Below are 27470 nucleotides of genomic sequence, written 5' to 3' on the forward strand. Positions count from 1 at the left end.
AGATACTGGCACAACAGGGATTTTTAAAAACCCAGTTAAATGGAATCACAATTGTGAACAATGATAAGCAATTCAAGAAAGGAAATTGGCTGCAAAGTCCAACAGGCATTTAACATAACAGTAGTCAGTTTCAAAATAAAGATGCTCAGGAAATTAAGTATTATAGTCATTGTTAAAGACTAATTTACAATAAAGAGACACTCAGAGGATGAGCAGTGTTGGTTTGCATAACTAGATGCAGGAGAAAGAATACATGACAGACATAATTCACCAAGTGACTACTCCAAGTTTATTTGGAAGTACACACTAACATACCACATTTACCATGTATGCTCTTCTCTTTAGGAATTTAAGAAAAGCCAAAAATAGTAGCATTGTGGCCAGGGAGAGAGCACCAACAGCAGTCATTGCAATGCCAGCCCATGCCTCCTTGCTCAGGAGAGTGCTCCCTGCAAAGCAAGGGGAAAGGAAGTTTGTTTGAGGAGACAGATTCTAAGCCCAACACCCCCCAGCACCACACTGGCTCAGTACCTCGGGCTGCAGACCATTCTTCTGGTACAAAGAGGACAGGGCCCCCCAGGCTCACCACAGCAGAGTTCTCAGCTGCCATCCCACTTTCTACAACAGAAACAGCACAGCTGAACCCCAGGGCAGTGGGTTATTTTGGATCAGTGCAACCTAAAATCCACTCAGACACTACCTCGCTTGCTTCTAGATGGCCTTGGGCATCTTGGTATGCACAGTGGGGAGTCCGGGTGAAAACGGTGGCAGATGAGAACACTGCAGTGGAAGTACACCTGCCACAGAATGAGAAGAATGAGACATCCATTCATTTTAAAACAATTACATCTCCAAGTCCAGTGTCACCTACCAGGCCAGGAAGGGCTTTGTCACCAGAGACAAAGGCAAACGTCTTCACTTCCAGCCTTTGGCGATAGTTAGCATGGCTGACACCACGTCCCACAGGGTGAAACACAGTCCTGTAGCTGTCTAGGTCATACTCACAGCTGCCAATAAATAAAAACCAAATCAGAACATCAGGGTAGAGAAGGTTTGGGTTGTTGGTGTTGACTCCTTTAAACAGATTGAAGTTCAAGGCTGAGATGCTGCCTTCTTCCTGCAAATTCCAGCATCCCAGGGCAGAATTTGGAAGGCCCTGACACTTAAGACTCTCTTAGTAAAGAGGGAGCAGGGGAAAATTAGGGACTCCTCCCACCACTGTAAAAGGTACTTTCGTTTGTACAGCAGGGCACTCACCCATCTACAACAATATTCCACTGGGGTAGTGATCTTGGATCTTGTGAGGCCGTTGCCCAGCAGTCATCTAGCACCAAGTGGAGGTTGGGATCATTGCGGTTCAGGACCTGAACTTCCAGGAAGATGGGCTGCCGCAGGTACCTCACTATTGGATACTGATCCTCACGGTACGGCTGCCTGTATGAGTCCTCTGCAACGGCCAAAGCCATTTATGTTAACTAACTCAGGGGGCAAAGGGAGTCTCAAGCTCTTCAACAGCAGCTGGTTGGACAAATGCTGTCTGTCCAAGGGCTGCAGATTTGAGGCATCTGCTTCAAGCAGCATGGATGAGCAGGAATGAAGCACTCCAGGAGAAGTCCATGTACCAGAGCAGTTCACTCATCCACCCTCCCCTCCACACACTTCAGATACTTCCCAGCCAACTGAGCCCAGAGCCAGCTTTACCTGGGTAGCTTAGAAGAACCAAGGAGAGGGAACCTTGATTCACTGAAGAAGGTGGAGGAGAAAGGTTATCTACTTTTACAGTGAGAGAGGCATCACCATTGCTGAAGGAGCACTTGACTGTTAACCTACAACCAGGAAGGAGCAGGTAAGTCACATATTGATGTGTGGGTAATACAGTACTGGATGGCCTAAAGAGGTTTCCAGACCCACCTGAGTTCACTGTCCCTTGAGATCCTGCCCAGGGGAAGGTCTGTCCATAATGCCCTCACCTCATTCTCATAATGAATCCGCTCCCCATCAAACTGTGGATAAATAACAGCATTAGTGAGGGCATTCCCAAAGCCTGAGTGCCACCCCCACCAACCCCAACCACACACTCACCCAATGCCTGGTCCCACACCCATTGAGGGGGACATGAAACCGAACCCTGTCATTCAGGGGGGACTTGTAGGCTGGCCGGCACACAGGATCCCTGAGCCTGAGTGTATCCAAATCCAGCAGTGGTGTGGTGCTCTCAGCAAGGATTTCAAAATCCATGTACCCATCCTGGGTGCATACAGCAGCTGTAACAGAGGTTCACAGAAGTTGTCATGTGAGTCAGTGGCAGCTCTGTCTGCCAGGAGCTGCTGGTGAGATGAACTAACACGAGCTGTGCAGAGGGATCCCATCTGAGCAGCCCAGGAGCTGGGGAGCTGCAGGAATCACTCACCTATTGGTGTGTGCCGCTCACAGGGGCACTCAGGGTGCATCACCATTGCCACAGTCTCCCCGTGGAAGTGAAAGGCCAGTTTCAAAGAAGACATGTAGTACTGAAGTCCTGAGCAGCTCTCCCCAGGTAGCTAAAGGACAAGAGTTACTCTCTTGAAGTGTGACTCCAAGAGCTCATTTTAACACACGAACCTGTTAAAGCTGATTAACAAATAAGCCAAGCCTGAGGAGCACAGGGAAGCTCATTTGCACTGCCCCAGGTATGCCAAATTCCTACTCCCTTCAAGAATATTTTCACCTCCATCTGTTTTTGCCAAAAGACTCCAGAAAACCCACATTATCTTGCATGATGATGCCTATCTATTACAAAGTCAGTTTGTATTCATCTTAATCACATCTGCCCTCAGCCACAGGGCATGGCTGACTTGACAGATGCTTAATCAAGGTCAAAGCTACTGTGCTCTGGGTCTCCAAACACCAAGGAGATGTGATCACACCAACACTTGTGACTCAAGGATGAGAACTCACCCTGGACTTCAGGACTCCCCTGCTAATATACAGCCTGACCCCTCTCTGCATGTCCAGGGCGATTCCATTTTCCTGAAGTTGATCCATGGGGATGGTCTTATTCTCTACATCCACATCCATAAGGATCCCTGGAAATGCTGGGATGGCAACAGTCATGTGTGTTGCATTACAGATTGCTGGACCTGCAAAAACATCTTAGATGAATGTAAGATCAATTTCCCTGGGGCAAGAGCAGTTCAGGTTCTGGCTCTTTCCATGCATTACCTGGAGCACAAAGCATTCTTGACTCCACAGTCAGTCTGCGGTCAGGAGGGCCGTACATTAGCTCGAGTGCCACAGTGTAGAGCACCTTATCATTGTGCTGACAAAGAAGATGGAGCTCTGTTAGACAGTGTTCAGCTCCTGATCCATCATAAGACTAGCCCCAGAGGGTCATGTACTGCATCAGGTTCAGGTTTGCTGATACTCATGTTTGCAAAAACAGTTTCTTCCCACCTCACCCTTTTTCAAACCGGTTGCTAATCATGAGACTGGCAGTCAGATGTTCCCAGGACTGGCTGTGGCTAGAATTCTGCTTCTGGAGAGTCTCACTCACTGTGCTGCTGTCTGAGGTACATGCTATGCCTCCCCATTTCCTTGCACTGGGCAGTTAAGTGACAGCTGTGCAAAGCCAAACAGCTTTGCACACACCAGCCCAGCCGTGAATCAGCTTGACATCAGCTCTGGCCCTGGCCTGAAAACAGATTCCCCAGGTCTACAGACAGTGCTGGCCCAACAGGGGCTGGGTAAATTCTCAGTGCTGGTTCTCCACTCACATACCTTGTAGGACACAACTCCAGTGGCAGCAAAGGCCACCTGAAAGATCAGGTTGTGGCCATCAACTAGAAAGTTATAGCCTTGCTGTGTTGCTTGCCCAAGGCTCAGCTGATGTATTCTGGTTCCATCATCAACTGACAGATTCCAGGACATTGGAGCTGCTGGAACCTGCAAAGCAAGAAATCCATGCTTAGGGAAGGAAGGCACAGAAGCATCAAGGCATTAGATTTTCACCCTGCAGGGCTGCCATCTCCCAGGCTTTACATTCAAGCTCCCTATATTGACATGGCAGAACTAGGCTTCCCAACAAGATGCAAGTTCATCAGAGAAGTCCCTGCCTGAACTTGGAGATATGAGACTCAGTTTATGCCAGAACCCCAGGCATTTCCCCTCCAGCTCCCTTCACAAGGATGAAGAAACATACCATATGCCCATCACTGAGACTTGACATGAGTCCTGGGAAGGTAACCTGAAACAAGCATGAGAATTAGACTGCAGGAACTGGAATAGGACTGGAGCCAGACTGGATGCATCATTAATGACCATTTGCAAATCAGCTCTCCAAAGAGCCAGCAGCCAAGCCAAAATGAACATGCAGTCAAGAGACCTCCTTGCAGCTCACTGGAGCTTCCTTCAGCTTTCTGCAGATTCCAGACACAATTCCAGGAGACAGCCACCCTGCCTTGCAAGCCTCACCAGGATCTATAGCACTCCCACTCCTATACTTACTGCCATAAAGTCTTTTGTGCAGTTTGTTGCACCAGCAAACACAGGGGTAATGACTTCACCCACATGAATGCTGTCACAGTGAGTCCTGTAGGTGATATTCGTCTCCTCTCCCATTGTTTCATTCACCATCAGCCTCAACCAGAGCTGGTGCTGACCATGCTACAGACAAGAGACACAAATTAGAAAGAGGCATCAGTACTCACTACTGAATGAGGGCAGCTAAAAGGCAGTGGGACTGAACTCTAACTTCAGAGTTTGTTCAGGTGTTTGTACCAGTGGAAGGACAAGATGACTTTGTTTTAAAAACCCAAAGGAAAAGGGTGAGCTCTTTAGGAAGGCAGGAGAGCACAGGGTTAGGTTGAAGAGCAGAAGGTATAAAGATAACTGCAGAAGTCAAGAAAACCCCAAGGAGTAGCAGGTTTTAGTTCCAGAGTCAGCAGTCCAAAAAAAAAAAAACTAAATTAATAAACAGCACAACAGAGTCTTGTGGTAGTTCAAATACCTAAAAGCAGCAGATACCAGTAAAGCATCTAGTTTTGGCCTCCCACTTACTACTCTACCTCAACAGCTATGATCAGCACATGCTGTTAATTGTCTGTCAAAACGCATTTAAATAGATTAGTGCTCTGAAACTCTTCAACCTGGTCCATCTCCCTACAAGAAAACCTGTCAAGTCATTTAAGTGCTCAAGGAGAACACAACATTTACAGCAGACTCTGAGGAATTTAATGCATAGTTGAAAGAACATGAATTTCAGTATCTTTGGGTTTTCTTTTTCAACTTTTGGCATGAAGTGTTCTTCTACAAGAGTTTCAGATTATCAGAAGTATAAATATCTAGTCTTGAAGATAGTTAGAAATAGAAACCCTATTAAGCCCAGTCCTGTCCAGGGGAAAAAATTAAACATCTCCAAACTCCATTACAGCAGCTTCCCAGGATGCAGACCCCTTTTTTACCTGCAGGCTGGTACAGTTCACAAATGGGACACTGAGTATCAGCCTCTCATAATCCACAGTGTAGTCACAGGACACGATCTCCTCACCACTCACATCTAGGAGGGATGGGGAAGATTAGCTCTGCAGCAAACAGGTTTCAGCAGGAGGGGCCAGGGCAGCAGCAATACATACCAACAACATGCAGATGCCAGGTGTAGTTGCTAAGCTCTCTGGAAAACTCAGCTTCCATCCTATCCCTATGACAGGTCACATTCTCTGCAGAGGAAAGACCACCATGAGCTCCAGCACACACACCCTGCAAGCCCCCCAGCCAGCCACCCTTCAGAGCCCCTTCTGTGCCAAGGCAGAGGGGAAGCAGCTCCAAGCAAACCCAAAGCCCCACCACAGCCAGCCCAGAACACATTACCCAAGACATCCTGATCCCCCAGGCCCTCAGCACAAGGGGCTAAGCACAGCAAAAACCCAAACAGGAGCAGCAACCTGTAAAGAGAAGATAATCAAATGAGAGAGCAGCAAGGAAAGAAACCCCACCCTTGTATCCTAAACCACACTCACCACATCCTTGAGATGCTCCAGCACTGCTGCCCAAACCCCATCTCTTCAGGAGACCACAAGCTTGGCCTTTGGCTGCCCAGGGAGGATTATATACGCCCTGGGTCTGGCTCACACAGGTGCCACCTCTCTGCTGCTCAGGGAACAGAGCACTTGCACCTGCTGCTCCTTGAGTGGGGCAGCTCACAGGAGACTTTAAGGTAATACTAAGTCTTTAGCAGGGGTTGTTGTTGCCTTCCATTTTGAAGGCATTCTTTTCTTACTCTGATAATGTATTCCCTTTATTCCCATGCCAGATGTTTTATAGAAAAATGCATCTATTTTGGCAGTTATTTTTTTTAAATGGAGTTTTCTGTGCCAGCATGACAGAATTTGAGACAGCAATGAGCTCAGTATTGCTTTCCTTGGGACTATTTGAAGCACTGGTGAAGATATCATGGGGGAAAAGATCCCCAAAACCAAGGAAAATGTTTTAACTCAGAGCCTGAATGCCAGGTCAAGACTCCTATTTAACTTGTGTACTCACAGCAAAAACTGCAAAAGCCCCTGTGATACAACAGATAATGTCTCTGCCCCCAGCCCTACTGTGTGCAGGCTCTGCAAGGGATGTCCTTGGACCCAGAGCAGAGCAACAATCACATCAGGTGGGTGTCAGGCAGCCCTGGTCACACAGAGCCTGGCATAGGTGATCCTCAGCCTGATGTGGGTCAGGCTCAGCCTGGCTGTGGGAACTGGCTGCTCAAGAGGACATCCAGCAGCAGTGTGTCCTGGGGCACAGAAGTTTTGCCTCCCTAAGAAGTGAAGAAATAAGCTCTTATTGTTGTTTTAAATGTTGTCATCATCTCCGAATTGTGTAGCCAGGATTACCCAGTGTGACTAATTTCATTCTTCTCTAAGCCCATTAGTTCCAAAGATCTCATTAGGCAAGCAAAGACTTCCTTGCCTCTCCTTGCATGGCCTTTACCATACCACATTTGGTGCTTATGAAAGTTGCAGTGAAGAAATGTTGTGCTGGATAATACCTCATACAAAACAGATGGCACAACAACATCACTGTGCAGATTTATGCTCCAAGTTACCTTCAACAACCTAACTGGTGATACTGCAGCCTTTCAATCTAAATAGTTTGTTTAACTGGCAAAATTTTATTTGAGACTGTTCTCAAATTAAGAGTAAAATCCATATACACAGTAAAATCCAATAACAAATCAAAGCTGCTGGTTAAATAATTCATTAGTTTATAACACCATGTACCATCACAACAGAGTTTCTCTTGAGCCTGGTAAGACATTTCAATTGGAAGTAGAATGGTTCTGAAGTTCTTTTCAAACACAAGAAGAAAAGTTTCATTCTAACTATCCAAGGAGTTTAAAAAGATCACAATTTTGAGCTTAGTCTCAAAAGAATAATCTCCATTCAGGCTGAGAAATTTAGCTCATTTGATGTTGAATCATTTATTGCATTTCAAGTTGAGGTTTTTGGATGGGACAAAGATGAACAAGTACCAGGAGTTTAGAAACAGATGAAGATTTTGTTTGGTCTTTTCTTTCTTCTTTCTTTTTTGTGATGCCCACTTTTATGAAGGAAATAATAATAAAGCTTGCAAAGTCCTGAAGCTTCTCCCCAACTGACATGGGTTTTTCTTTACCTCTAATTAAAACTTGGAACAATAATTTCCCACTTAGCATTATACAGGGTAAGTTTAAAATCAATATTTTTCAGATGATAATAATAAAAATTATTCTGAGATCAACACTTTGTGTTCTGGATTAATTAAGAGAAAAGCAGATGAAGGTAATTCTGTAGTAAAAACCAAGGATCTTGAAAATTAAAAGGACTCTTCTTCCATTAAATCACTTCTCATGAGTATATCATGTTTCCTCTCTCATACCAGGCACTGGTGGTATATGCAGTATGAATGGTGATCATTTTACCCCTGAAAATAAGGCCTAGTAAAAGAAATAAAATTTGATGTCATTAAGAATCAGCCAATCTTTTATACATATATAAAAGATAAATATATATTTATACACATATACATGTATTACCTATCTTTTTTCTGCAACAGCTAGTTTTTCCAGTAGCTGTCAATTTAGCTCCATGCTGAGCCTGGAAAAGTATTAGAAAAGTATCAATGTAGTGCAAGGAACCTGAGAAATGGCTGAGAATAAAACTGTCTTCTAAAGTAGGGATGGAGGTTTCCTGGGTGAAGCACAGCCCATCCTGACTGCCCTGAGATGGCAGACAGCAGCAGGGACAGCTGTGTCTTGGGGTGACACGAGGGACAACCAGGACTTTCCTTTACTCTGAGCTGGAGTTGTTTATTCAAAGGTTCAAACCTGTCAGAGGATCTGACTGACCCTCCTTGTCCTCATGAGAAGAAAAAGGTTGGTACAAGTTCGTTCCTGAAGAGCTCTTCAATCCCTGTCTGAGAAAATAATGAAGAGAGAAAGCCCATTTTGAGAGGTCTCTTGTGTGTCACAGGGGCAGAATTATGGGATGTAAATGAGGTGGCAGAATTCCATTTGGGGATTGCACCAACACTGAGCAAGGAGTTGGTTTGTGATTCTCTAATGGGGGCACAACAAGCAACAAAACCCCACTGCTAATTGCTGAGGGTAGAGTCTCTGAGATCCAGGTTAATTCAGTGAGCCACAGAAAACAGCTTGGCAAAAAGTAATGTTTATGTAGCAGCTCTTGTGAGTGTGGCCAGAAGAACCCTGAGCTCCCAGCACTGCAGGGAGCTGCAGTAGCCTCTTACCAACTTTTCAGCTGCTGTTCGAAAACTGTCTTTTTATATGCCTTGCTCTTAGTAATTCTTTTGAACTTAAAGTTAGAATTAGTCTAATTCTAACTCAGGGAAAATTATTTCCAAATCAAGAAATCATTATTTGTGATGGGAAATTGACCCATCTGTTCCCAGGCAAGGACCACAGTGCCCAGGTGGGGCAGTGGGCAAAGACCCATCATGTTTCCTTTTCTGGAATTCCCTGCTGTATCCTGAGGAAATCCTGTACATCTTTTCTGCATCTAGACAGATATTACAATACCTGTCAGAAGAGTTTTATATTTGCCAGTTTCCTGAAGATCTCCTGATGAACTGCAATTTACACAGCTGTGGCTTTGCCAGCTGTGACTTGCAGACTTGTTGGGGATTTTATCCAACCATCACCCTGTTCATCATTTCCAGACTTTGTACACAACATGGTTCCATGGAAGGGCCTGGGCAGGGCAGGGGAGTGACTTGTTTCCAAATACAGCATTCCAGAAAAAAGATGGGATACAAAGGACTCCACCAGGAAAGGAAACTGCTCACGTGTTTCCTCCCATCAAACTCAGGGATATTTTATTATTTGGAGTGAAACCTGGTCACACTGACATTCATGGCCTTCTGAAGGTTTTTTTGACGTTCTTTCTGTAGCTCAAAGTCCTTTTGCAATTCCCACAGAACAGCCAGGCAAAGACACACAGAAGATGCCTGGATCCCCTCTCTAAGTAGTCAATTATGCAACAAACTGTACATGGCAGAGGCACCTTGCAGGAAATGAAAGCATTCACCACTCCACACCTCGTTACCTATGCAGATCTCCAGAGCCTGCCAGGATGAACTTTGCCTCCCCATTCCCTTCCTCACAGGGACGTCTCTGCTTGTAATCATTAATGAACTATCCCTGTAATGGAAGAGTGACTGTACAGCCCAGATATCGCCCAGAGCTGCTTTGGGAAACCAGGAGCTGCTGAAAATGTCGAGCAGGTACCACAAAGCAGCAGCCGATGGCAACGTGGACCTGTTGAAAGAGGCCACTAGGAAAGACCTCAACACTACTGATGAAGATGGGATGACACCCACCCTTCTGGCAGCCTTCCACGGGTACCTGGAAGCTCTGGAGGTCATTTGCCGGAGGGGGTAAGTCAGCCAGCCCCCACTGCTTAAAGCCTGGGCCTCAAAACTACAACTACTGCATCGTGTTTCTAGTGCCACAATGACAGGCCCGAAAGGCTGAAAATCACAGTAATTCCTTTCAATGCATTGCCAAGAATTGTTTCTTTAGTGGCAGTGGTTTAGGTCCAGAGCCTGCAGGAGGGTCTCTTCATTATTTTCTCAGGCAGGGGTAGAAGAGTTCTTCAGCTGGTGTGTTAGTGAAAATACAACAGCATCCACAGGAGCACATCCTGTGTGGAGCCTGCAGAGAGCAGCTCGGAGAAGCAGGGCCCTGGGACCTTTCTTTCCTCACTGGAGAGGGTTGCCAACAACCTTTGAGGATATCTTGAGACAGGATTTATAGAGAAATCCTTAATTTGAAACAGTTTTAGCAAAAAAATATCTTCCATTTGCTTCCAAAGTGCAGTCAGTAGGCACTTGTGAAGATTTAACGCTGTCCAGAGGTGAGTCACAACATAAAGCATTAAGCCAGTAGCATCTAAAATGGTTATTTCTCTGCTTTTTTAATGGTTATTTTCTCTACTTTTCTACCATCATGTTATAACTGAGGATACTGTTTCAGAAGCTATGATAGGACCCTTGTAAACGATAAAGGAAAAAAAAAGATAAAAAGAGGGAAAAAATGAAAGGAAGGTTTTCTACAGGTTTATTTTCTAGTAATAAAATGTCTGTATCATTTAAATATCTTACATGGTTAAATTGTCTTATTGAAATGGTAATTACCTCTCCACCATCAGGACTGTCTTGCTCAGAGCCTACCTTTTAAGCTGTGGTTCTGTAATAACATCTAATAAAAGAAAATATGCCCTTGTGTAGAGAGACAGTTAATAAAATGTTCTTTTCCAGAACAGCAAACAGATTGCAAGGAACAGTTGAATAACTATTTGGATGTATCTGAGTTTTATTAAAAATTGAGTTGAAAAATATTTTTTTTTCATGGATTTGCTTTATAGCTCATTTGGCTCAGGTGTGGCTGTGGTATCACAATGAAAAAGACCTTTGGACTGCGTGGTTGTTGCTTTGTCCTCAGGAGAAGCAAAAATAGATTGACAGTTTTTCTACTTGTGCAATTAAGGCAGCTCCCAGGAAATACCTGTCAATAAGGTTTGTCCCTGAACACCTGCAAGCCAGAACAACTAGATAAGGAACAAATAGAAAAATATTTTTTTTTCAAAATTTGAGTGAAAAATATATCTCCTACCACATAAGCTGACAGAAATCACAGCAGATGACACAAATATCAAAATTTCTTTATATTTGTTATTTCATGTATTTCTAAATCATTTTCTTGGTAGAGGACAGCTTTGGGAGAGTATCACCTCAAAATCTTCAAACATATGTGTTTACCTCTATTTTAATCTAAGATTTCTTAACACAATCAGTGAGATGTGTCTGTCAGAGGCTGCATTCTCACTGTTTTTTTTTGGGAGAAGCTGAATTTTAGAAGATGTTTGAGCTGTTCTCCAGTCAGTTAATGTTTTCTTGTGAGAAAGTATTTTAATTATTTTTAACAAATTCATCCTTTCCTTGAAGAGGTTTCCTGACAGAGGCTCTGAGGTACAAGGCAATTTTCTTTAGAGTGGTTGCAGATTTTAGGACTCTCAAGCTTTGGCCCTTGGAAATGTAGCAATACTAACAATAAACCCCTTTCATCTTGAAATAATTCATCTTCTCAGGGGTCAGGAGACCTTTTCTCTGCTTGCCTTGCAGGTACATGAATAAAGAAAGGCAAGACCAAATAGCAGAATCTGCTCTCTTTTGTGTGAGCCTTCTCCTTGGGAAAGCAGGGAAAGGAGGAGTTTGAGAGCCCAGAGTAGATGTCAAACCTTGTCCAAAGTCCCACTGAGCTGGGAACAGCCACTTGAGTTTGTCAATTGTTTGAGACTCAAAGGCTGGCAGGTTCCACGGGGAAAAGAGACCACAAAGAGCTCTGAAGGGACCTGGGGGAGGACGGCTGACCCGGCACTCCCCAGGCTCAGGGTGCCACAGCCAGCTCCCTAATGTGGGAATTCAGGAACCCAGCACGCTCAGCTGCAGCCAGGCAGCTCCCCAGGGCACAGCCACAGAAGCAGAAATATGTACACATGGTTTCCATATGTCTGAGTGGGGAAACTTTGATCCTCAGCTGCCTCCTCCTTGTAGCAAAGCCTGAGCTCCCACGGCCAGCACGGTCCAGACCCCCTGACCTCCCTCCTGCCTGGGGCAGCTCAGGCTGGAGGATGTGTTCAGATCTGGCCCTCAACAAACCTGGTGGTGCTTCTCTTCAGAGTCCCAAAGCCAGAGATCAGTGCCTGAAGGACGTTTTGTGACAGGATGTACCCTGTCTTTCACAGTACAGCTGCCATGGCACCAACCTCTGAGTCATTGAAATGCTTGAACCCCCAAGAGTGGAAATTCTTGTAAATTTGATCCCCAGCTTTTGGTCAATAAAGATTTTGGGCTTCCGTGGCCACCCTGTTTGTTGGTCACAAGAGGGCACAGGCTCTGTTCTGAACATTGCTAAGGCTGACCTTGCCAGATGTGTATCTAAATATTCAAGCTGATTCTTATCTGCAGGCAGCAGTTCAGTGTGAAGTCAGTGCAAGAGTTAAAAATCAAGCAATACTTTTCTCTGGCTTTAAACTCAATTGAAAATTGTGGCATTTTATTTTCAAATGAGCTTCTGCTTTTCAAACCCTCATGAGCAAAAGCATCTTACGGAGAACAAAAGAGTTGAAAAACAATGGCATCTATCTGGACTTAAACTAAAAATAAATGGACTTAAAAATAGCAAGAGAAACAAATGGGTAATCAGGGCTTTACTCCGGATCATTTAGCTATTACCTACCAAAAAAAAATACTACAGGAGCTCACTAAGTGTGTATCACTGTGGTCAGTGAAGAAACCTCCTAATATTGACCTGTATAAGGCATGCAAAAGGAACAAGTCACTAAGAACACTGTAAAATATTCCACACAAATGTTCTTGAAACAGTTTTGCCAGTAATTACAATGACACTAAGTCAAAGCTTGAGTCCACTTTGAGTTGCCAGACCCTGGGATGACAAAGGAAATGTCCTGGCTCCCTTACGGGGAGATGCAGTCACAGTCAGCCCTGTGAACTCGTTTGACTCAAGGGGCAGGAATTAGAGCTCATGCCACACACACAGCCACGCTCAGGGCTTGTGTAAGTGAGTGCAGCCCTGTGCTAGTGGCTGGAGCCAAGCTGAGCCATTGTCCCTGGGTTGTTCTCCTCAGAGCAGAGCAGAGTGACACATTTAGTGTCTGTTCAGTGCTACTGCAGAGCTCAGTGTGGGTAGCCCAGCTCACTGTGTGCTGTTTTCCCTGCCAGGGGTGATCCAGACAAGTGTGACATCTGGGGGAACACGCCCCTGCACCACGCTGCCTGCAATGGCCACATCCACTGTGTCTCTTTTCTGATCAACTTTGGTGCCAATATCTTTGCTCTGGACAACGACCTGCGCACTCCCCTGGAGGCAGCTGCCAGCAGGGACCGCAAGGAGTGTGTCCAGATCCTGGACAAAGCTGCCACCGAGCAGAACTTGCTGAATCCAAAGAAGGTCTCCAAACAAAAGGCACAGGCCCAGAGGAACGTCGAGAGACAAGTCAAGGAATGTGAGAAGCGCCAAGAGAAACACCAGCATGAAATGAACCGAAATTATATTAAAGAAAAGGTTGGCACAATGAATTCTTCCAAAGGAACACACTCCAGGGTAAAGTTGCCCAGCCTATTTGCTTCAAATACCACAAGTACTTTAACCAAAAACCTGAAAGATACCTTGAAACTCAAGACAAAAAAGACAGCCAACAGCACAAGAAGGCAGGAAACACAAAGAAATGACCAAGAGGATGATACCCATAGGAAAAGTGTGATGCATTTGTTTGATGAGAAAGAGGAGGATGAATTACTGAATGACCTCGAAGAGAAAAACCTTGCTGGTAATGACAGTCAGCTCTCCATTTTTCAGAGGCCAGGTCTTGGCAAGATTGTGTTTGGAAGGAATTTGGCTGCAGAGGTAAATCCTGAAACAGTGTCTTCTGAGAAAGAAGGTACAAGAGTCACAATGGCCAGTGAGCTCTTCCAGTATGAAAATGCTGAGAATGGAAGGGAGGATGATGATGAAAACAGTGCTGGTGTCCCTTGGAATGAGGAAGAAGTCATTTGGGATGATGAGGAAACAGAGAATACGCCCCTTGAGGTATTTCTGGCATCACAGATGCTGGATGAATTTCTTCCAGTCTTCATGAGGGAAAAAATTGATTTAGATGCTCTGATGCTATGTTCTGATGAAGATCTACAGAGCATTCAGATGGAGCTTGGGCCAAGGAAGAAAGTCTTGAATGCTGTGAATAAAAGAAAACTGGCACTCAAGAACCCTGGAAAAACAGTAGATACTTGTTTATAAATTATTATATCTGTTGTTGTAACCTACACATTGATTCATTACCTTTCCCTCTCCAAAGAGAGTGCAACTCTTCTGAGAAGTTTGCTAAAGCAAAAGGCAGAGAGGTTACCAATTGCTTTAGGAAATACAGCAGGGATAACATTTTTCTCTCTGGATAGGTAGTTGTGGTAAACAGGATATTAAGTAAAGTATATTCTGCCAAAAAGCAAGAATGTGAAGGTAAAAACCCAAAACCTTCTTCTCCCTACTGTTTATGTGGATTGGATTTCTTTTGGTCCAGATAATTTCAAGTATCAGTGAAGGCCAGGCCCATTACATTTCTTAATAAAGGCCTTCCTTTCTTCCCCAAAACCACAATGCAAAGAGCATTCTCAGTGCTTGAGAGCTTTGAGTTTTCTCAAAGCTTGCTTCTGTAAGATCAGTAAAACCACTCTTCCTGGTACTGATGGTATGTTAGAAAAGGAATCTGAATATTGATTTTAGCTGTGGTTTATTGACTCTAATCACCTCTGAATTAATGTAAATAAGACTAATTTACATCGTTTCATATTTTTGTTAGTAAAGTTTGTACTTCTGTATTGACAATAATTTTAAAATACATGGAGTATCTTCCCAAGAGATGTTCAGTGTCAGTTATATATTCCTTTCTCATCTCATTAGACTGGATCTAGTTGCCTGGACCCATCATGTCCTAAATATCATCAAGGCTGCAATACTTTTACCTACAAGAAGCTGAGGTTTAACTTTCAGAATTTTGGATCTATTTTGGTACACCCTCAACTTGGTTCCTATAAGGCTGCATTTTCCATGCAAAGTCCCAGAGATGAGGATTCATATCACACACCATTTTCTGTGGGTTGTTGTCAGCCTTAGCCTGAGAGCTGTGTATCACACACACACTCTGAAAATAAGTTCATGAAAATAAAAAATGAGCTGTGCTGCTGTGGAAGCTTCTGCTCCTCACAATCGATCTGGAGGCATTCACACCAGGGTTCCCCTGTTCCTTTGGGAAGCCAGCACTATCAGATGTAAATTAATCACTCCTGTTGATTTTTGTGAATCTAATAAAGTGCTTTTAGTAGCCATGCTCTGGCTAAGATCACAGATTTTAGATGCACATTTATTAGCAGAACATTTATTGTTAAAGATCTTCTAGTTTTCCATTAGCCAGGTATGATTTTTTCTTAGGGGTATGCTGCATTTGTGGACACTAATCCTGGTTAATGATCTGTTTTTTCATGTTTCTTCTTTCCATATCATCTTGTGACTGTGATTTGTGTATTATAATATCTTTTCTTGGCTGGACTTTATACTGCATTCTTCCCTGACTGGATTCCTGGACACAGCAGGCTGATATGTTCTTATATTAAGCAATCACATCAAAGTCCTGTTCTGTGCAACCTTCCACGGTTGCTGTGCTCAGCAATCCAGACACCTTCCCCCCAGACTCTGCCTGCTTGTTTTCACTTTGGCTAAGAAACACCCAAATGTTTAACAAATCAAGAAGGAACCAATTACCCTTTCATATCTGAAGGCATATGACAGGTGGATTTCCAATCCCCATCTGCTGGAGATGCAGATGCTTCCCGTTCCTGCTGAGGCCAGCCCAGCCTCATCCGCCTCTGCATCCTCCAGTCCCTGCAGCAGCTGAATTCCACATCCCCAGCACACAGGGCTGACACAAGGTCTGTACTGCTCCAGTGGCTCCTCTCTGCTGCAAAGTGCTGATCACGATGCACCTTTTTCAGGCCAGATTTTAAATAAGTGGGTAGGATTCAGCTGTCCAGGAAGTGCTTTCAAAAACTCTAAGCATGAAAATGCCTGTCACCAATGGGAGGCTATTGCAGGTAGAGGAGAAGACACTGCAGGGGGAATCAGGAACCAAGGGTCGCCAAATTGCACTGAAAATCTGCTTCTCTGCTTCCTCATCTGCAGCCTGTGGCAGCCAGAGAGAACAGCAGGGACCATCTGCACATAAACAACTCAATTGTCACAGGCCTCCTCACTGCTCAGGCACCTCCTTAGGTACTTGCAGTGACTGTGCAGCTTCAAGGAACAGCACCAGACCTGTAGGAGTCCCTTGTCCTCCAGAAACTGCATCAAGAGACTAAGAAACCCTAGGGCACCCCATATGACACTTACTTTTAGGCAACTGAATAAATTTTTAATTTTTATTCTTTTTAATTAAAAAAAAAGTGCAATAGTGCTAACCCTTTTCTTATGGGATGGTATAAAACAGCCCTGCAGAAAAAAATTGGGGGAAAGATTAATAGAAAGGAAGACTCACAGTTCATGGTTTTTCCACTCATGTGCTTCACTGTTTTCAGATTTTTTTACCGAGCCCTTGTTTCCTTTAGAGTTTGGAAGCACTAGAATCCTAGCTGTGACTCCTTAGGAACATTTGTATAGCTCAGTTCAGTTGGAGAGGCTTTATGTATCACATGTGCAATCCCAGAGCAGAACCCAAACCATAAAACCAGGCAATCTCACATGAGCACAGCCCTGCCAAGTACAAGGTTCTCCTTCCTTAAGGATTTAATACTCTGCACTGCACAGACATGAAGAAAATGTGCAGCATGGGACAACTGCAAAACTGAATATCACAGAGGAACAGAGCACTCCCTATTTCTTCCATTTACATTCACTGATCACATTTACTGAGAAAGCAGTCACTGCAACAACTTGAGAACTTTATTTCTTCAAATAAATCAACCATAAACCAGAAAAGAAATAGACAACAAAATGGAAGTCAAAGAAAGATAGCAGTATCTATTTTATTTTAATATAAATGCAAGTTACACAATTTCATGATCCACTAATTTGTAAAGAGAAGGAAACACAGAAATTGATGCAATCACTTCCCCTCAGAAAATCTAAAGGTGGCATCCAAGTAATTCCCATTGTAACTGAACCAAATCCTCTTCATGACATCAGAGATACAACACTGAAGCCAGACTCACAAAATCTCCCACAGCCAATGGGGCTGAGAACAATGTGGATTTTCAGAACCAGGTCTTTGGACTGGCTCCATTTATTTTTTAAAGTGCATAGTCTGTAGGGGAGTACATGTGAAAAAAACTGGACTTGTCTTCTTCCCAAACACTGTGTCTCACAATTCAAATTACAAATCTGGTATAACACTGGCACAGAACTGGGATAATAATGTCATAATTATTTACTGCAAATTTCCATGGAGTTCTTGAGTAATGGAGCATCATTTACTTTCATGTTTACCTCAGGTTAGTGTAGTTCTGCATGACTGAAGTAACAAACTAAGTCAACACTTAAACCTCCAAACACTTCAATGAAATGACAGAGAAGAAACATGACATGTAAAAACAGAAAAGTAATTTTGCTACAATTAAAACACAAAAGCTCATACACAAATGTCTGTTGTTCTTTCCGATGGAATAAACAAGATCAGTGGAGTTCAGTTTGGATCCACATTAAATATCCTTCAGCCCTCTTAGTGGTCTGCTACCTTTCTATACTACCTCTGCCACTTAGTACATTTTCCAACTAGCTTACACAAGGCTTATAACTGGGAGTATTATTTACATCACACCTGCACTGTACTCATTAACCTCTTCTACACTTACCTATGCACCCTCCAGGGCTTTAATGCCAGCTGCTCCTGACCCTCCATCCTGTTGCTCAGCTCTGTTCTACTAGCATGTTATAAAATGCCCTGTCATCCAACTCCTGCACAGCATGCAGAAACACTTAATAGCCTGCATGAAATAATAAGCAAATAGAAATAAAATTTCACAAGGCACAACTTGTGAGCCTGAGACAGGAATTTGTTTCCAGGGCAATAGCTGATTTTCAGCAGATGCTCACTCTTTTGCAAGGCAGTTGCATAACAGCACAAAACTGGAACTTTTCCTTATGTCACTGGGTTCCTCTGCCAGGAAAGGACCATGAAAATTCCTGCCCCAGCTAATATCTGCGATAATAGAACAATTAGCAATTGAAGCAAAATACAGCCAAACTTAAAATATTTGCCTGTATACTTGAAATCAGTTTGTGTGGTTACATCCTTCAAGAAGCTCAGAAAAACAACGTAGAAGCACCATAGATTAATAGCAAAATCTCCTTACAGAACACAGATAAAAATTAAATCAAAACAGATATTCTCACATTCTGTGCAACTCCTTGCAATATGAAAACAGCAATATCCCAGTGAGGCATGTAGTAAGGGAGGTACTGAGCAGAAATCTAGCTGTATGGAGGTATGGTTATTTACATAAACCCCCACTCAGAACAGTGCTCTTAAGAAAAAACCCACTGAGTCTGAGGGCAAAGGAAGGTGGATTGCAAGGGGTGAAACAAATGGTGACTTCCAGTGTGAGCTGGAAGGGAAAGTGTGGCCAGGAGTTAGAGGTGGGCTGTACCTAGGAGGCTGAAGACAAGGTCACTGTCACTGGAGCACTGGAACACACAGTTGCATTTAAAGTACCATCACAGGTAAATACGATATGATGCCAGAGTCCATTCTTCAAACTGATGTATTTTATGCCAGAATTAATTATCCCTCTAAAAACCATGAAATCTACACACAGGCTTCTGCTACATAAATAATTAGGGAGGAAAGGCATTGATTCCAGAATGATACCAAAATATGTAAAGATACCCTTGTTAGTATCACTGCAAACATCCAATACTTGCTGTTACAAAAGAGAGACATTTATTAGCAATACTGCAAGTGTCTAATACTTGAAATTAGAAGAATTTAGAAATTAGTCTATTGCTGAAATTTTGCTTTTCCTTCTTGAATGTTCTAGAAGGGCCACATTCAGATAGGATTGGTGCCTTTCTTGTTAACACAGGATTCAAGGAAACTAAGTGCAAACAATTTTCTTGGCCTCATTGGCATTGTATACCTCTCTCTTCAGTTACCAGCTGACCATGCATCATAAACGAATTTTGCTGCTACTGTGTCTTCAACTGCCATCCCTGAAAAAGAATTGAAGTTACCTTCAAACATTTATTCAGCTGTATGAACAATTTTGCTTCAGAAGGGAACAGGAAGACTAAGGAGATTATCTAACTGGACAGGAACAGGAATTATTTCCCATCCCAAACACCTACAGTGTTACATTCAAAGTCCATAACCATCATGCGGTGTTGGGTGTGCTGTAAGAAGTTAATGTAACAGTAGGGCTCTAATTTTCTGTTCATATCACAACTGGGCCCTTTTGGAGATGTCATGTAACTCAGAGCATGGTAATTCATCGCCAGTGCCACCCTTTCCCAAATCCCAGCCCCACAGGACACTGTCACATTGTCTCAGGTCAGACAGACCCCAAGGGTGGAACAGCGGGGCAGTCGGGCTGGAGCTCTATTAATAAATGCTGCAGTCATGTCTTGAACAACTGTGAAATGGAAAATGGACTTCTATTGTTTGCCTGCTTTCCTATCACTTTTCATTACATCAATCCTGCTAGATAAATAAGAAAGGAAATAAAAAGGGAAAATGCAAATCACAGTCTACTTTCTTGTGGATAGTGCCTTGCCACAGCGGTTCTGAAGATCATCAGCAGCTTTCCCACGCATGGGGGACCTAATAAAGAACAAGGCATTGTTTTCTGTCAGACTTGGACACAGGAGGGGCTGTTCTTACCCAATGATTTAAACACTGTTGTTTTCTCAGGCAGGGCTGGTTTTGTACCCTTCAATACCTCCCCCAGCTCAGCAAAAATCTCCGCCTGTGAAAAAAAATACATATTTATACAAAAACATAATACCCATACATACATTGGGAGGGAAAAAAACCCTTTTCTTCTAAGTGACTTCAAAAGAAAGAACTCCTCCAGTGCTGCATCCCAAAACTGATTACTTTCCATGGTGAAGCAGATCAACATTCAGACAAATTATATAGGAACTGGACAGAAATCAGAGGAGCAGAATAGTTTTCAAAGAAAAACAGCTGGCAGACTCCTCAGCCAGTAAGTTTTTTTTACAGTGGATAGCTTGTTACTTGTCCAACAAAACACATGGGATTCCTCACACATTACCATATCTGGAGCTCTTATGTTAAACCTCAAAAGTGTAAATCATATTTATTCTGCAGACACATTAAAAGAGAAAAAGAAAACTCCATTGAACCTCAAAGAGTCCCTGCTGGCAAATCTGTGCAGATCATTGTCTGCTTTGCTTGTGTGGTCCATTCTTTGGGCTGGTCCATTCAGTGCCCAAAGAGATGCCAATCACACTGAAATCTCATGGGAAGAAAGTTACAGGTTTTAATAAATAAATTTGAAGAATCTTTATGACAACCAAACACTGCAGGAAACGCAGCTCTTTCAACAGCAATACATTGTTATCACCAAAAGCCAATGCTGAAAACATGCTACTTGGTTTGCATGGTCTGGTCACGGGCAGAGCAGTCACAGTTTGAAACCAGTTTATCTTTCAACCCCTGCCTGGAAAGTGTTAACAATTACATTTGATGCCCTAAAGGTCTCAGTGCAGGACATCATCAATACCAACTCGTTTCAAATGCAAACTAATTGCCACAAAAATAAATCCCATCATTTCATAAAGTCTTACCCCTGATAAAATAACATCTCCTGATTCTGTGAGAGCAGCATCCCTGGAATCCACAAACAGAATGGAATTCTTCATCAGCTCATCATCCAGTTCTCTCCAGTCTGGTCTGCTTGCTCCAACAGCTAAAGGAACAAAACTGATAAACTTGGGAGCAATTTTTAAAACAAATTTAAGCCCCATTTTGTTCAAAAGACATATGTGAAGCAACAATCAATGCTATTATGGAAATGTACAAAAAATCCAGTGTTAGCCTTGGAGAAATACTGATTGATAGGACAACAAAAAAAACATTCAAGATTTGATATGCCAGTAAAATATCCTTGTCAGAAGAATCTGAGTAGCTGAGGCAAAATAAAGTCCTCTCCCTTTGTCTGTTATCTCTTATACCCTTGTTTTCATCAGACCATCGCCAAATGAACTTTACACACCTTTATCAGATTATCACTTACCCAGAGAAACTGAAAACAAATCACAGAGCTTAATTTTTATACAGAGCATCAAGATCATTATCAGCTTGTTATGAGCTTAAAAACATGCAAACAAGAAACCCAACAAAAACTAAAAGGACTACCCAGTTATACTATATTCTGATATTCTTTATATGTCTAACTGTTAAGGAACAATAAATTTGCATTTGATAAATCTGCATTTGTTGCTCAAATGCCTCTTCAAACAGTACAAATGCCTCAATGAAGGTTAAAAAAGGCAAGGAAAGGAGAGAGGTCTTTGTATCTGTGTCGCCTCAGTGACTGTGGACCTTAATTGATTTTGTTTTATTTCTGGCTTCCATGCCATGACACAACACAGACAACAACTTTCAATGACAAAGGACTAAATCGAGTTTGAAAAATTGGTAGGATGCTGCTGGAATGTGGGACCTTCCTTTAAATTGTTCCCTTTGAGAACTTGCTTTTGTCTTATTACTACGCTATCTGGAAAGTGCACAAGGTCATCTGAACAAGGCCCACAATTAATAAAAATAAACAAACAAAGGCACGTCCAGAGACTCCAAACAATAGTGTGGCAACATCATTGCAAGGCGGGCAACAAAAAAAAGCACCCCTCCAAACCTCGTTATAATTAAGAGGTTAAATTATAATGCTCTTAATTCAGTTATTGCATCTTCATAACTCCAGTAAAGAAGTAAATTAGTGTGATCAACCCCAAAAGAAACAAATAGAGGACATTACAAAATTGGTGGAAGAAAAGATGACATCACCAGGACAATGTTACAAGGAGCAGTAACTACTTAGAAATAAGAACATTTGTGTGGGTTATTTAAATGGTGAGAATAATGACAACATGAGGGCAAAGATGATGCACCACTAAGAGTAAAGAGCATATGGGAAAAGAGCAAATCCCATGCTCTAGCAAAAATCCCCTGCTGTATTATGCAGGCATTCTGGCTCCAGAAGGGTAGGGCTGGGAAAAGTAATCCTCACTAAAGAGGAAAAGTCAAAATGGAAAGAACATTCATTCCATGAAGCACAGATAACTGCTTTCCCACAGATGGTGATGCTAAACAATGTGCTAATAACCACCTGCTGTACACAATGGGAACAGAACATACCATTGATGTGGGCACCTGGCTTCACCCAGTCTCCAAACAAGATGGGAGTTGTTGCCATAGTGACTGTCACAATCACATCAGCCCCTGTCACCGCCTCCTGGGCGGAGGAGCAGACCCGCACGGGACCGCTGACAGAACTGGCAAACTTCACTGCCTTCTCCTTGGTGCGATTCCATATCCTGACCTTCAGGGAGAAAAACAAGGGAAAACAAAACAAAACAAAGAGAGATTAACTCGGAGAATTTCTCCTTGCTGAAACAGAACACTTAATTTTTCAGTAGAGAGTTAAACATTCCCTAAAGGTTGGCGATTTTTTCCCCTTTAATGTTTTTATACAAGTGAGTAAATTTCCTGAGTGTTCACCTACATTTGAATGCCTGTTTTGTGATGCCTCGTTGTAGAGCTGTGCTTATATCACTAAAATGTTATAAAATAACATATAAAAAATACATTTAAAGGAAAGTCACAATAAGTTTAAGTATGCCATATACAGTAGGATCTTCTCAGATCTCAGCTATCTGAAACAACTTTGATTCCAACCCCTTTTTAAATACCAACATTTGAGCAAGAAATTTTTGCTGCTTCTGCTGCTCACTGTTCTCAGGTTCCATAGAAACAGAACCAAAATATGATTAACCTTAACTTTTATGGTGGACTGACCACAGCTGAGTGCCAGGTGCCCTCAAAACTGTTTCATCACTCCCTGCCCCAGCAGCACTGGGAGAGGGAAGAGAAAATAAAATGGAAAAATTTGTGGGTCAAGATAAAGGCAGTTTAATAAAACATAAACAAATTTTGGAAAGACAGCCTTGATGTGAGCACTGCTCAGAAGTAGCCAAAACACTGGGTTGTTATCTGACCCTTTGAGCTGGCAGTGCACAGCACTTTGAGGGCTGCTCTGGGGAACAGGAGCTCCATCCCAGCCTGACCTGATACAGCTTCACTGGCTGTACTTTTTTTATAATGAATCCTGCAACATAACAGAGAAAGATAAATGTATCCTCCTTAGATGCGTCTGTTACCTCTTTAAATGTGAACAGCTCTGTGAAGATATCATAATGGCTGTATGCTTGAACACCAGCTCCCAAAATGCACAGCACTTCTGCAAAAGCTGGCATTAACAACTGAAGAGTATCAGAAATAAAAAAAAAAAAAGAAAGAGAATAAGTAAGGACAATACATTAACAGGTATTACTTACAAATATATATCAAAATACTACAAAAGACAGCAGTATTTTCATTCCTTTTAAACAACAAAAAAGTACATAAATAAATATTCAATAATCATTACATATATAGGGTTGTTTTTTTATGCAAAAGCAAGCATCAGTAGCACCAAAGTACAACTTTGCTTAATTCCAATGTTGAATTGTCAGACTTGAAATTCAGATTTAAGATGCAACAGCATGAACAGCAAGTTCTGGGGCCTCAGCACACTCCAATATTAAACCATCCATGTGGCTGATTAAGTGTAAAACCACAGTGCTGAAGTTCTGCCCTGGCTGAAAGCAGGGCTCAGAATCCCAAAACCCATCAGCACTGAGAGTGGCAGCTGCACAGGTAAACTAGTCCTGGCAGCCCCACACTAACCCACCTCTGAATTTACTGAAGCCACAAATCACACCACAAGTATATCTTGGCCTTGCAGGAGCCATAACACACAGACATTGTAAAAGTAGGGATGGTTCTGAGGAACAAATAATAAAATTCAGTTCTACAGTTGCTTTTGGCATTCTGGTTTCTTGTCTGTGATTCACCAGTACTTGGCAAAGGGAAAGACAGAGCTGCTGGAGTCCAGCCCTAACCTATCCTTGTGTCTTGTTTATGCATTTGCTGTGGCCACTCACTCTTGTCTAAAAAGCTTTAGAATTGTCTAGGCTCTCAAGGTTTAGTCTGCTGCAAACAAATGGAAAAAAAATCTCATTGATCCCATTTTTCAGTAATAAGAATTTGTTTTAATGTGCCTTTTAAAGACTATGAAGATTTCAAAGGTCCTTTGCATAAGAGCAGGGGTCTTTGAAAAACAAATGCCTTAAAGAAGACAAGATTACTAATATGAGCTAAACTCAAACACTCCTGAAAATTTCCAAAACAACAGATGACAATGAAGGATCTGATCTTGAAGTACCTTCAGCAGCCAAGCTCCTTTGAAGCCAGCCTGGACTGCATAAAAACCATCAGAACTGACCAAATACAGATTGGCCAAAATGAATGAAGTCCTGTAACCTCCTGTCCAAGGAGTTCATTGTAAATCATTCTGTCCTTTGGTTCAGGAGAAACTCTTGGGGACAAGTCCTTCACTCAATTTTATGCCAGTATAGCTCCACTGCCATGGATAGAGTCACCCTGGCATGAAGACTGCCCCTAACAAAATGGTGAGATCAGCCTTCATTCTGATGCAAAGCTGAGGAGCAACAAACAATGGTATTTTTCAGCTCTATTTTTCCCCTCTTCTTATTGCCTCAGCCTTTGAGGTGAAAGCTAAAACCTTGCTGTGTAATGCATGGTCATTTGCTATCTTCCTGCTGTTAGCAGCCCAACAAAAAAACAGCTTTTAAAAAAGAATCTCATCAATTTCCAACTGAAATTTAAGTGACATAAAGCAAAACACAGCCAGATACACCTTACTTGTCTTCAAACACTGAAGTTTATGGCTATGGTCAGGGACAATTATCTGGGCACCTTCCAGTGACAACAGTGACACTGACAGACAGACAGACACCTCTGGACAAGTTATCCATCTATACTGGGCATCATGTATCTTAAGAGAAATGGAAATGTGCTTTTTCTCTCTTTTTGCAGGTCCAGTGCAACCCACCTGTCCTGCCCCTACAGCAGAAGGCATCTATCTAAATAAAATTCAATATATCACCACAGCTCCATCACCGAAAGCCATAAAGTGGCATGTTAACACAAGCACAAAAGAAAGAAAATACAGTGAAAGACTGCACAGTAAATTTCTAGAAGAGGGTGCAATAGAAGGCACAAAAATATAGCTCAGGTTCCTTCTCCAATCACACACAAAGTGTTAAAGCCAGACATGACTGACTCAAAACAGTGAGTTCAAGTTCTCCCTGAAAGTGCATATGTTATGATAAATATAATTTAAACTGTATTAGATGAAAATCCATTTGCATAATTTGTTCCAGTTATTCTACAAACCCTGCTTAAGAGAACAGAAGACACACCTTGGTAGCAATGGCAGAAACTGCAGCTGTTCGTTTTGCTGTAATGACACTGCCATCCAAGACCTTTAAAAAAATTGAAACAGACTGAAGAGAACACTGAAAAATGAATAAATACCAAACATTTTCATCCACTTTGTGAATGATGTGATATTACAGATATAAAAGATATAGACATGTAGAAGTTGGCAACTATTATCATAGCAACCACAAACCGTACAAAGACACTTTTAAACTGGGCAGATTCTCTGTTTATTCCAGTTGTTCCATATAATTACATCAGCACAAAAGGAGTGAAAATGGTCAGAGAAGAGCTACCTCTAACTCACCCAGCTCCTGATGCACTGCATTTCCTTGGCTCTCCAGCACAGGGAATACACGGATATGACTCCCATATTCTGCACTCCAGGAAGACCAGGGACCAGTGCATGCTAGAGTGGGTCCCCAGTCTGTACTGTCCTGGTCTGTACAGAGGGATAAGAGGGAACCATGGAATTCTCAAATGTGTGTCACACACGGGACACTCCTGCCTCGATGTCCAATAGCTACAGCATACACATTAATTATGGGGCCAAAAACCCAAGGGGTTTGGTAGAAGAACCCAAGATAATTTTCTTGACCAGTTTTGTCCCTTTAACAAATCATTATTACTAAAGTGAAATGCAAATCATCGCTATTCTTAAAAAAAAAATCTTAAATTATTTAAATAAAGAAAAAGTAATCAGACTATGAATACTATTCCCTGCAGTGCAAATTGTAAATCTCTTTACAAGAGATCCATTGGCTCAAGATCCATTCTTTACCCAGCAAGGTAGAGGGTATTTTTGCTTTCAAGTGCAAGATAAACTTATCATTTTTCTCTTCCAGTTACCCTTTGAGCAATCAGATTCAAATCACAAGCAGCAGCAAATAGCACAGTGAGTACAATTCAACATTAACGAAAGATAGGCAGCTTTACACCAAATCCTGTTGGTAAACTCAGGCCAATTTACACCAAAGAAACAGAAGAGAGAACTGACAGCATGAGCAGAGAAGAATGCAGGACACACGAGACTTACAGCTTTCAAAGTGCCATTGCTGGGGTCAAATAGGAGGACAGTCGCTTGGTGAGAAGGCACAGAGGAGTCCTTCAGGTGCTCATAAAAAGTCACCAACTTGGTTGTCAGCGCATCGTCTGCAGCACTGTATGCGGGCATGACCCCGAGGTACCTGGGGGGAGAATTACCCGCGTTACTCACGCCCCGTTATCAGGGGAGCTCACAGCCAGCGAGCTGCGACCGTCACGCCGCTACCGCCCGCTTAACCCGGTACAAAGGGCCTTTTCTGAAGCTCCAAATCCGCCCCCCGTTGCCGCTATCCCCGCTCGCCGTCCCGCCGGGGCAGTCCCGCTGTGCCAGCCCCGCCGTGCCCTCACCCGCCGTGCCGGGGCACGGGCAGCACGGTGCGCACGGGCTGCACCACCCCGCCCGCCGCGCCCGCGGAGAAGTTGGCCAGGGCGGCCTCCAGAGCCGGCAGCAGGAGGCTGGCACGGTGCAGGTGCTTCTCCACCTCTTCGGCGCTGATGAACACGGGCGGAGTCGAGCCCATGGTGAGAACCGGGCGGGCGGACGGGACGGGACAGGATAGGACGGCAAGGAACGGGACGACGGCACTCCGAGAGTGGAAGACAGCGCACCGCCCGCACCGCCCGCACCGCCGCTAAGAACTCGCCGGGGCGGCCCCGCCGCCGCCGCCGGCCCCGCCGCGGAACCGCCCCGCCGGTCCAGCTCCGCCTCCGCGCCCCACGCCCCTCTCGGGTGCGGCGGACACCCCGCGACGTCTGCGC

General features: G+C 43.2%; 3 protein-coding genes across 3 annotated transcripts; 1 reads left to right on the forward strand and 2 right to left on the reverse strand.

Moving 5' to 3' along the window:
• Positions 1-266: 266 nt before the first annotated feature.
• Positions 267-6067, reverse strand: ZP2 (zona pellucida glycoprotein 2). Its single transcript, XM_014252407.2, has 18 exons — positions 5994-6067; positions 5845-5918; positions 5610-5693; positions 5439-5533; positions 4483-4641; positions 4178-4222; positions 3757-3921; positions 3202-3298; positions 2938-3119; positions 2411-2540; positions 2083-2264; positions 1912-2003; positions 1702-1826; positions 1258-1447; positions 872-1007; positions 701-797; positions 532-618; positions 267-449 (listed from the first exon to the last, which is right to left on the reverse strand). Exons 1-18 carry the CDS (start codon positions 6032-6034, stop codon positions 307-309), a joined length of 2124 nt encoding a protein of 707 aa, XP_014107882.2. The 5' UTR covers positions 6035-6067; the 3' UTR covers positions 267-306.
• Positions 6068-9673: 3606 nt separating this feature from the next.
• On the forward strand, positions 9674-14958 carry ANKS4B (ankyrin repeat and sterile alpha motif domain containing 4B). The gene is made up of 2 exons (XM_005522942.2): positions 9674-9897; positions 13264-14958. Exons 1-2 carry the CDS (start codon positions 9734-9736, stop codon positions 14336-14338), a joined length of 1239 nt encoding a protein of 412 aa, XP_005522999.1. The 5' UTR covers positions 9674-9733; the 3' UTR covers positions 14339-14958.
• Positions 14959-17087: 2129 nt separating this feature from the next.
• CRYM (crystallin mu) lies at positions 17088-27262 on the reverse strand. Its single transcript, XM_005522943.3, has 8 exons — positions 27060-27262; positions 26704-26854; positions 25649-25711; positions 23483-23584; positions 22461-22644; positions 20891-21012; positions 19962-20046; positions 17088-19294 (listed from the first exon to the last, which is right to left on the reverse strand). The coding sequence occupies exons 1-8, from the start codon at positions 27230-27232 to the stop codon at positions 19230-19232; spliced, it is 945 nt and encodes a 314-aa protein (XP_005523000.1). The 5' UTR covers positions 27233-27262; the 3' UTR covers positions 17088-19229.
• Positions 27263-27470: the final 208 nt, after the last annotated feature.

This window comes from Pseudopodoces humilis, chromosome 18 (assembly GCF_049639895.1).
Source record: "Pseudopodoces humilis isolate 2021_Gansu_Grassland_sample_001 chromosome 18, ASM4963989v1, whole genome shotgun sequence".
NCBI classification, from domain to species: domain Eukaryota; kingdom Metazoa; phylum Chordata; class Aves; order Passeriformes; family Paridae; genus Pseudopodoces; species Pseudopodoces humilis.

Bases quoted from the DNA above. Each gene is read 5' to 3' on its own strand.
- ZP2 (XM_014252407.2), bottom strand. From the start codon at position 6,034: ATGGGGTTTGGGCAGCAGTGCTGGAGCATCTCAAGGATGTG. The intron at 1,448-1,701 runs GTAAAGCTGGCT...TGGCCGTTGCAG, and splicing joins GGTTCTTCTAAGCTACCCAG to AGGACTCATACAGGCAGCCG. The intron at 798-871 runs GTAGGTGACACT...ATTCTGTGGCAG, and splicing joins ACAAAGCCCTTCCTGGCCTG to GTGTACTTCCACTGCAGTGT.
- CRYM (XM_005522943.3), bottom strand. From the start codon at position 27,232: ATGGGCTCGACTCCGCCCGTGTTCATCAGCGCCGAAGAGGTGGAGAAG. The intron at 23,585-25,648 runs GTGTGTCTTCTG...GATACTCTTCAG, and splicing joins TTTCTGCCATTGCTACCAAG to TTGTTAATGCCAGCTTTTGC. The intron at 19,295-19,961 runs GTAAGAACAGCC...ATTCTTTTTCAG, and splicing joins AACAGTGTTTAAATCATTGG to GGATGGCAGTTGAAGACACA.
- ANKS4B (XM_005522942.2), top strand. From the start codon at position 9,734: ATGTCGAGCAGGTACCACAAAGCAGCAGCCGATGGCAACGTGGACCTG. The intron at 9,898-13,263 runs GTAAGTCAGCCA...TTTCCCTGCCAG, and splicing joins GAGGTCATTTGCCGGAGGGG to GGGTGATCCAGACAAGTGTG.